The following is an 11,038-nucleotide window of genomic DNA, read 5'->3' on the forward strand; positions in this document are numbered from 1 at the left end:
ATCCACTCTGCTGAACTTACTATTGTCTAAGCTTCTTAGGGCACTCTTCCCATGGATTCCCCATCCAGTCTGGGCTCTTTGTCTCTTTGAATTTTTCCTTGTTAAGAACTTGCCATGAAAAGTATTATATTCTTCACTGAACCTGAATTCTTATTTGCCGTGGATTATGTATCTTCATCATCAATAGCCCAAAGCTGCAATATGGCTTAGACTTATTCTTACTCTCAGACTTTCCTATGCTTGTAGAAATGTAGTATGAGGATTCCTAAGTAGATGTTTTGGTTGTTGAACTCCCTCTGTGTGTGGGCTTACTTGGGAATAACTCTTGAAACTGTTCTGACTCACAAATTTGATAGGTCTTGACACATGTAACATGGACATTTCCAGCACCCATGAAGGTTGGATTTAAATTGTTTGGCTTTATAGATTTATTTAGGTCTTTTCTTAGAACACTTGTCTTTGATTGACTGAGATGGCTTATGCAAGGAATCATTCAAGACCCTTGCCCTGTATTCTGTGCCTCAGAAATCAAAATAGGAAAATTGAGTTGTTTGGATGTCTGACATGTACAGCTTTGGAACAGTGTATAACTAATGCAAAAGCATACAGCTAAGTGTTACCAGTTATCTAATTTCCAAAGAATATAACAATTAAGCTTTCACTAAGGGATTATTTATTATAATAAGAGAGTCTCACTGATTTGGCCTGTTCGATGTCAAAAAGCTGGACTGTTTGAAGGATCAGACCAACAACAATTACTCATAATCCATAAAATTGGTTACATGAAGGAAGAGTTGGCTGGGCAGGGGGTAATGGTCAAAACAAATGCACATCCATCCAAAACAGTAACAGTATTCAGCCTAATGTGTTTTCATCTGCAGCCAAGACACAACTGAGGAAGGTAAAGTGAGTTCTACTTTCCTTTACCACTGCTGTAAATCCACTTTAGAAGGAACAGCCCTGGGCTAGACAGCCAATTCTTGAAAAACTCTGATAAGAGAACAGGCTGTGGCCAGAATTTTTTTTTAACACTAAGGTAAAGAATTAACATTTATTGACATTTTCATACAGCTAATGCACTGTCAGTTGCAGATTAAAATATCCTACAATCTGAAGGACAGGAATTGGAATCTCTATGCCACAAGCATATATTTTGAAGTGCAGGGAAATACACTGTGAAGTCTTAAAAGCCAGGGGAAGAGAGGCAACATTTACTGTGGTAAGGGGCAAAAGACAACCTGCATAATCTTTTGTCCCCACCCCACCTCTTGAGAAGCCAAACCAGAATAACTTACAAAAATAAGCAAGCACTGAAGATTTGTTACTTAGCATAATTACCTTGGTATCATAATTAAGCTTTTCATCACACAAAAATTGAGTCACAAAGGGCATAATCCTATGGAAATACTCATAATCTTCTGAACACAGAGGATTAGACAGCTTATGCAGTGTAGGAGGCACCACCAAAATATGCACAGCTAGACAGAATCTCAGTCTCCTTTGCTTCTGTGCTCCTCCCACGGTCAATTTTAACAGTGCAGCACTTTGAGGCCAGACTGAAAGAGACTGATATACCTCTAGGATAAGCCATATCTAGGCAGCGCTGGTCTCATCCCCTCCCTGCTCCTGCCCTCAAAATAACTTCTCCAAGGTCACTCCTGCAGCCTCACAGCCAATGATGTGGAGGAGCAATTTTACACTCTTGAAGTTGGGCATTCAAAAAATCCTATGGTCATCTAAATGATGTCTAATGGCCAGAGGATTGCTTTGCTTTGCACTGTAGAAGAAATCAGGATGAACCTCTGAAGAGTGGTTTAACTTTTAAAATTATGGTTTATAGGCATCACATTTTTAGCATATTTACGATAAGCAACTCGTGGAAGTTGTGACTCACCAGATAGTTTAACTTACAATTCTTTTACGCTGGCTATATTAACTAGGGCTATTGGGAGTTATAGGCCAAAATACCTGCAGGACTGAAAGCTACTCATACTTCACAGAGGTCTGAAACTTCACTCACTGAGAAAACCAGTATCTGTTATATGGAAAAGTGACCGAAAAATAAGCCTTCAAGTTTCCAACAGTAACAGTTTGCCGTACAAGATCACATGCATTGCTGTATTTACCTCTGCAGCTTTGCAATAACAACATTCAGAAGAGAAAGATTTACCATTCAGTTTGAAAGCAGTCTAGTGTTCTGTTCATGCCCATTCTGATTAGAAAATTACAGAGAAAGTCATCTACAACTTCAGGTGTTTCAGACAGGGAAGTTTTAGTGATCTGTCCTGGTCGCTGAGCCTAGCAAGAAAATTCAGGAGCCAATATTAGAAAACAGTTGATCTGTTTGCTTCCTTTCTTTCAAGAATATTTTAAATCACAGGTAGGTTAGATATTTACCATGAAAGTTACAAATATGATACATAGAACTATAGCACTAGGCTTATTAGATTAACTTCATGCCTTGAATGTCTCCAGGATCTGGTTCATGCCTCCTAAACAACACATTCAACAATCATACTGGAATGGTGTAGTTCTTCTAAACTGTCACACAGTTGAATTTTGTGAGTCTTACTTCCAAGTGTGCAATGTGTACTTTATCCTTAATCAATTAAAAATCGGCCCCAATCCAATTCTAAGAAAATGAAACAGGTTTCATTCCATGAAACTTGGTGGTATATGCATTGCTGAATCTACTTAAGACCTATGCAACTATTTCAGTGAGGCCCAGATGAGCACCATGATGTGGATGCAACTGTGCATCTAAAGTTGCCTGTATACAGCCATTTCACCTGCACAAGTATAAATCTGTTTCTTGAGGCAAATTCTGCACTTTGCTGTGTATTAGAGAAAATAATGACTAATTGTACCTGAATGTATTAAGTTAACCAAAATTCCTCCTGTTCAATCTGCACATAATCATGCACTCAAGCATGAATTACTATACCAATGACCAAGCTCAACTTTTCAGTTTTACCCAAAACTGGGCCTGTACTCTTTATCCTTATCCAGTGTCAGGTACGATTAATGCATTTGGTCTTTCAGAACTGAACACAGGATGGCGACTGACTGACATACACACACATACTTAAAATATAGTCTTATCTATTCTAAACCCTCGAAATATGACAGTAAGCAAAATAGTGTATATACAAGACAGTATTATATGTTGCTTTTTATATGGCCCTGTTTTAGGAATTGTTGTAAACTTCCCAGAGAACTTTAGCCATTGGATGATACAGAAAATAATTAAATACATACATACATAGGCTAGTAAATCAGAAATTTCAGTAACTCACAAAATACAGTTCTATTATGGATTAAAGTTCTAATGGTTTGCTGGGTAGAAAACAAGTTTTAGCCTGTATATCTGTGGGTTCTGAAGAAGTTTTGTTTTGTTTTTGGAAACTATTTGGGTTCTGATCATTGAGGATATGAAAAATGAAAAAGTATGAAATTTAATCCTAGCAAGTAGAAGCTTTTATTTCATAGACTAATTTTTTCATTAACTCAAAACATGTATATAGAAAGCTTCTGGCAATACTAAAATCTATTTAATTTAATTAATTGTTCCACCTGAGACTGCAAACTGCCAACACTACCTCTTACTCCATCATAAGTTTTGCTTATAGACTATGCTCAACCTTCACTAAACATCTAGAGAAAAAGAATTCCACAGCTGTAGAGCAACTCCTTTTTGGCCCTGGAGGCTAAATTCCAATATGGGGAAGTCTTGGGAGGCGAGGGGGAGGTAGTATATTCAAGCACTGGGTGAGACTAAGGGATCTAGGCAAGAGCAAAAAGCAAAGTGAGCAGGGCCAGATGTAATCCTAACCCGTTTGGACATTTTTCCACCAAGTATAAAAACACAAATCAATTCTAGGCAAATATGCTCATGAGTAAGTATTAGTAAAACTGTTTTTATGCTTGCAAAATGCACAACTCAATGATTTACATGATATGTAAAGGTTAATTGCTTCTAAAACCACTTTTCTCTCAGATCTAATAGTAAAAGAACCATATTGGAAAACCCTGGCCCAGCAAAAATGCCTCCCAACCTATCCATAATGATCAGTGTACAAATGGTACTGTTAAGTGGGTACTCTTAGTTGACTTTAGCAATTTTAGCAAACCACAGAAAATAGCGATATTAAAAGTCACGCAAGCTATAAAGTCAATAGTATTCTGTAAATTAAAAGCAGCATTATACTGCATTTTGATAGCTATGGTAAATATGTTGTGACCTTGGGCAGATGATACTACTGTAATATGATAGCAAGCTAAACTAGTAATCTGCATATAATATACTGGTTTGTACAATGAGAACAGTCAGTTGATCTTCAAGAGAGGCAAAGCGTGTGACCATTTCTTAAAGTCAAACTTAGCAGTCATTCTTGATTATATAGGCATATTTATAATTTGTCATCTTTTCTGAATAAGCCATAGGTGCAGCCATTGCTCTGCACCCAAAAGCTCCTGCACAGTGAACATCGGAATAAACCTATACAGCTGAGTATATGGTAAATGAAAGATAAGCAACTTTAAAGTAGTTTAAAGTTGTGCCTCTTGCATATCTGGAACTTCAAACCATAGTTTCAGTGCTAAACTATAGTTGGGACAAACTGGCATAGTTGGCAGAAAAGTTCTCTTGCACTTTTTTAACCACCTAGAATCAATAAAAACAAAATGTACAAATAATAATCTTACAAAGCTGCTTCTCCATGGATCACTTTACAGAAACATATTGCATGGAATAAATAGTAACATGCATGACAGACAAGCCTCTACAAACACACAGGAAAAGGAAGGATAGCTACAGCATGGAAAAGGAAGACGCACATTTACCCTCAGGGAAAAATAAGATTTGCAGAGTTACCAAAACTAATCTCTAAATGAAACTACATAGTCATACTCTTCATCATGTACTGTGATTAACTCCTACTCATTAATTGTAATAATTAACTGTGCAGCAAACTATTAATTATTGCAATGGCCTGGAAATTTATGAAATGCTTTTGACCTCAATATTTATGGCTGCAACTCAAAGAACTGGTTGTGCATAGACAAGAGGGCTATTGGTTTTTTCCTCTCAATGTTCTACATCGAGCCACTATTTTTGAACTCAGGGAAGTTTCAGAAGAAGTGTCTGCAAAATAGCAGGATGAGATCTCTCTTAAAGTAGCTACATTGGATGTTGGTGCCTATGTTAATGCAGACTGGAAACTTCATGATCACGTAACTCCTTTAATGAACTGAAAATTGAGCACTACTTCTTGCTGAAATTATCTATTTTTAAAATTATACCTCTCTCATACACACACACATGCACACACACAAGTTGCATGTGTTCAAAGGAACTTTGGTCTCCTACTAGTACTGGGAAGAGCAGGTTGCTTACCTATAACTCATGTTCTTCGAGTGGCCATCTGTGCAGTCACACATATGGGTGCTGCGCCTGCGCAGTGCCTTTGGCCGGAAGATTAACAGCTAATGGTTTTGGCGGGAAACTCCGCTCCCCCTCCCCCATAGTATTATATAAGGAACAGAGTATCCGCCATTTTCCAGTCTTTGAAAGACCAGACATTCGCTCCCTTAATAAAGTTATTGTCAGTATGGAAAAACTAAAACTTCAGTGGTACGACAAATAGCTAGAGAGATCCTAGCATCGAAGAGAAGAAAGTCGGACCACCCATGACACCAAGCGAGGTGGGTGGGTGGGTTGTGTGACTGCACAGATGGCCACTCGAAGAACATCAGTTACAGGTAAGCAACCTGCTCTTCTTCGTTGTGGCCTTTGTGCATCACACATATGGGTAGAATAACAAGCTTACCCGAACTAGAGGAGAGAGGTGTCATCAACGAAGAATAGAAGAAAGAACAGCCCTGCCAAAAGAGCAATCTCGTCTGGCACGAACATCTAGTCTATAGTGTCTGGCAAATGTACACGGGGTAGCCCAAGTGGCAGCTCTGCAGATGTCTTCCATTGGGACTCCCGATGCAAAGGCTGAGGAAGCAGCAACAGCCCTGGTAGAGTGACCTCTTGGAGTAGATGGTAAGTCCAATGTAGCCAACTGGTAAGACAGAGCAATTGTATTTACTATCCATTTCGAAAGTCATTGGGAAGTGACCGGATAGCCCTGGTTGTGCTCCGAGTATTTAACAAAAAGTCTGTTAGAGTGCTGAACAGACTCAGTCCTGGACCTATAAAAAGCTAGGCAATGATGAACATCCAGCATATGCAGGGACCTCTCTATCGGATTCAAAGGAGCCAGAAAGAATGCCGGTAAAACAATCTCTTGATCCATGTGGAACGAAGTAGCGACCTTAGGAAGAAAGGACGGGTCTAGCCGTAGAACTACCTTTTCCTTATGAAAATTCAGAAAAGGAGGGTCTACCCTAAAGGCACAAAGTTCAGAAGATCTACGGGCTGAAGTAACTGCTACGAGGAAAGCAGTCTTCCAGGAGACTGGGCTCGAAAGGGGGTCATGTCAGTGCCTGTAAAACTACTGAAAGACTCCAAGAGGGCATCAGTGGCCTGATTGTTGGATGGAGGTTACAAAGTCCTCTCAAAACTCTTTTAATCAAAGGTTGAGAAAAAATAGAGAAACGAGAGCGAAGCGAGAGCGAAAGTGAGAGCAAAGCGGCACGAGGCACAACGAACGCGGTCGCAAAGACTGGAAAATGGCGGATACTCCGCTCCTTATATAATACTAGAGGAGAGGGGGAGCAGAGTTTCCCGCCAAACCCGTTAGCTGTTAATCTTCCGGCCAAAGGCACTGCGCAGGCGCAGAACCAATACGTGTGATGCACAGAGGCCACGACAAAGAATGCTAAATAGCATGGGCACATCCAAAGAAGGTGCCTGGTTCCCATTATTACCATGAAAACTCAATGACAATTCCAATTAGCATATTCTTTCCATTGTACCTAATGGATAAATTGCCACATCTGAATAGATTTTTATAAAAATGCACTTTGATCAGGTGGGTGTGTAGAATCAATCTGCTCAATTTGTTTCAATTATGCACCTATACCTAGGTTGTGAGCCTTATTTTGGCAAATCACAAAGCAATATTATTCCTTTCACACTAAAAATTCAGCATGTAAAACATCTTTGCTCTCCAAGTCAATGCATATGATGTGGAAGTAACATGACATTATTAACTGGAAAGTTAGACATATACAGTTAGTCATATAAATTGAAAGACAAGATGGTTACCATAATTTGAGCATCAACTGCCTGTTCCTGCATAGTGTGTAAAGCCTTTGCTAGGTCTTCATCCCCCTCCTGCAGGCTATATTCCTCATCAGCTGGTACCTAAGCCAGAGTTATAAACACATTATAAATACATATAAATGAGTTTATTCACCAAGCAGAATATTTTCAGTCAGTACAGTTAATTGCCATAATTAAGTGGGAGAGACAGAAAGAGAAATTTTGTTTCTCTTTCTCACTCAATTTTTGTTCTCTCCTTGAATACTGCTGGTTTCAGCCATAGTAGCACTGGTATGCGGGCAACAACATTTATGTATTTATCTATCAAAACTTTTATACACCATCCATAAATAGCCACATGGCTCTCTGAACAGTTTACAATACAATGGTTTACAAAATTACTTCTTAGGGAATGCTGCCTTTCTTCAGTCCCACTTTATATAATTAATCCATTCAAATTAACTCTTTGAGGAAGGACAATTCACACAATATTCCCTGGAGCCATCTACAGTGGTATCTCGGCTCACAAACTTAATCTGTTCCACGACTCTGGTCGCTACTGATCGCAAGCCAAGTCAAATTTCCACATAAGGTTCAATGTAAATAAGGTTAATCCATTCTGTAAATATTTTTTTTTAATCACAAGGAAGACAGGTGCGATGGCGGGTGCGCTTGGGGGGAGGGAGACAGGCACAATTGCAGGTGCGCTCGTGCAGGGAAAACGGGCGTGATTGTGGCCATCTCCCTCCCCCAGCATGATCGCAGCCATCTCCGCCCCCAAGACCGCGATCACACCTGTGCAGGAAAGACGGGCACGATCGCGATCATCAGTCAATGCAGAGTTTGTGACCTGAGTCAAAATTTTTCTGAAATTTCTGTTTGTGACCCAATTTGGTCATGCACTGAGGTGTTTGTGAGCCAAGGTACCACTGTACTGGCTCTAATCCATACACAGACTTGCATGCATGCAAGGAATCACATATTTCTTCTGTCTGCTAGAAGTTGTTACACACACAAGATAGTTATAGCCACAGAAAGACCTGTATCATTTTCCTTCACAAGAGAATCTTTCTCCATATTCACGGCTTTAATTCATAGCCTGCATTAAGAGCACAATGCCACATATGTTCAGACAGACAAAAGGTCCCATAACTCACATCATGCTGCAGACAACCATGCTAGCTGGGGAATGCTGAGAGTTGAAGGGCTTCTTTCTTTCTCAATGAGCATAAGGCCCAATCCTATGTACCTACACACAGATAAAAGGCCTATAACTCCCAGCATGCACCATCCAGTGTGGCTTGCTGGGTCATACTGGGACATGAAGGCTTTGGCTCTCTAAATATGCATAGCATTGTGACCTAAGTTATTATTCTACAAATGTGTATCAATTTATCAGATCTCAAAACTGAGATGAGACAAAGTTCAGAAACTAAACAGAACTTATTCAATCAATCAATCAGTCAATCGATTGATATTTACCTATATCACTAGTGGATATGTTTCTGTTGTTTTGTCTATCAATATTTCATACCAATAAATATTTATATGAATCTTTTGATTGTTTTACAAAGATAACATTGACAACTGTTGAATAAAATAGCCATACAAAGGATACTTTTCATTATATTTCATTTTCATATATACACGTACATCAGCCCAATAAATGCTTCAGGAAGCCACTGTCTGCCTTTGGCATTTGGGATGAAAAGAACCATCAGCACACAAAAAGTTCATGGGCTATCCTACTACAATATAGGCCTAGCAACTATGAAACTGTGATGAAGGTTAATAACATGAATGCTCAGGAAACAAGTCACCAATAATATCCCAAAATGGATTAACTAAGTATATTTAACTGTTTTTAAATCTATAGTACTAATTAACAATTTTATGTTTAAAATTATTATGGCTGCAACATAACATTATGCAATATGTCAGACTTAACTTTAATGGGCAACAACTCCACAGGAGTGAAATTTAAAATAATAGAATATTGTTGGCAGGCGGCTGGGTGTAAGAGCCAAAGAGATGAGGTTCTAACACATTCCAAGGCTGTTTTAAAAGGTTCAATCCAGCATCATGTGGAAAACAAGCTTGGAGAGCTTCTATCTCCAGCTGACATGGTCAATACCCAGCAAACAATTCCCCCATGGATCTGGACTTCTGGTCACACATTTAGGACAGGATTCAATGATACAGTCTAATTACCAATAGTAAAATGAGTACCCCACAATGGGAATTGAAAATTTTTGATTTGCAATTCCCCCCACCTTACACTATTCCTTTGTCTCTAGTGAGTGGAGCCGGCTGGAGCCAGGGGTCAGACTAGATGGCCTGGGAGACCCCTTCTGACTCGCTCTGTTTCTATGTCTTAGAAGTCCAATTTACTATAATGTTCCAGAAACCATAGTGCAAACTATCCAAGTCAGAACCAGTTGTGCATAGTTTTCCAAACATGTCCTCAATTTGAACATCAAGTTGATTTTTCCACCTTTGAATCCTGTACATAGAGCTGCACAGTCCCTGTTTGATGTTCTGTTCATATGTGCATAGGTTTATTAGTTATATAGGAGTTATTAAACTCCTTAATTGAGTTTGTATAATAACTATTGTGAGCATATTTCTCAAGACAAATCTGCAACATGCTACTGTCAAGGTTAAAATCCTGTGTATATGTGCACACAATCAAGAAAGGATGCAATTAACATAATAGTGCAGAAACACCATAGGTCTTTATAGGGCCCCAATATCTCTACTTTCCATCTTAGTGCACATGCCCAAAATGCCAAGCCATTAGAGGAATCAAATCCATCACATTTCCACTATCAGGCAGGATCTAAAGTATGCCAACCCTGAATCAAGTAGTTTGTGATCTTTCATGTTGGTGGAGAGTCTGTAAGAAAACCAAACAGCTGCAAATGGTCAAATTTTTAACAAGCCCCCCCCCCCACACACACACACATACACACCTTCTGCTCTGTCAGCTTTTCCTCCCTTTTGGTTTCCCGCCATATCACAGAATCTCTCTGCCCATTTCTTACCTCTTCATACTGATAATCATCTTCAGAGCTTTCTGTTACTGTAATCTCTGCATAGCCAGTTAAGTCTAGAACAGCAAATGTTTGTTTCAAACACAGCTTTGTAGCATGCTATATTTTAAAATGCATCTATGTATTCTCTGGTATTAGAAGGGCATTGAGCAAAACACATTCTGCAACTCTTTGTATAAGCAAATTTTGTTTACAGCTGTATGCCTACATGTGCAAGAATGAAGCAATAGTTTTCCATCTGGTAACAAAAATTACCTCTCACACTTTTAAGAATACTATTTGGTTAAACCTTTCTTTGTGTTGATTCAGGAATTCAGTTTGCTAGCTCTAAAAACATGCTGGATTGAGTTCTATTCTCAGCTCTACTCTGCTTCAGGCGCCCATGGTGTTATGTTTCCTGATGGATATCAATTATTAGTCATAAAGCACCTGCTCACACAATTATTAATCCTAATTTAATTTTAGACAGAGTGAATTTTAGTTCTTGAAGTTATGAACATTTCAATTAAGCAATCTAAACATAATTCACTAGAATTACATGCATAATGGAATTTTTTCTTCACATCCTCAAAAATTATATATATTTCGTAGCTGTGGAGGTGGAGCTAATTCATTGTTGCAGCAATGTCAACCATCTTAAGCAGGGAGACTGCAGAAAGGCATCATTCTTCTGTCTTTTTCTTGCAGATATGTTGTCTAGGGACATTAATCACAATTGTCACAAAATTCTGCAAGCCAGTACTTGACAATGAAAGTATCGAAATGACCAATG

General features: G+C 38.9%; 1 protein-coding gene across 2 annotated transcripts in view; it reads right to left on the reverse strand.

The window, feature by feature from the left end:
- SPAG16 (sperm associated antigen 16) overlaps positions 1 to 10,264 on the reverse strand; it is a 584,427-nt gene extending 574,163 nt beyond the window's left edge. For both annotated transcript variants that reach the window (XM_044432017.1, XM_044432016.1), the window contains exons 1-3: positions 10,258 to 10,264; positions 7,217 to 7,315; positions 2,171 to 2,298 (exon numbers count right to left, since the gene is read on the reverse strand). In XM_044432017.1, coding sequence (XP_044287952.1) covers positions 2,171 to 2,298; positions 7,217 to 7,249 — 161 coding nt within the window. In that variant the 5' untranslated portion in view covers positions 7,250 to 7,315; positions 10,258 to 10,264. The remainder of the gene's footprint in view (positions 1 to 2,170; positions 2,299 to 7,216; positions 7,316 to 10,257) is intronic.
- Between the last annotated feature and the right edge of the window lie 774 nt (positions 10,265 to 11,038).

The sequence above is a fragment of the Varanus komodoensis genome, unplaced genomic scaffold (genome assembly GCF_004798865.1).
Source record: "Varanus komodoensis strain SLA01 unplaced genomic scaffold, ASM479886v1 scaffold23, whole genome shotgun sequence".
In the NCBI taxonomy this organism is placed as follows: Eukaryota; Metazoa; Chordata; class Lepidosauria; order Squamata; family Varanidae; genus Varanus; species Varanus komodoensis.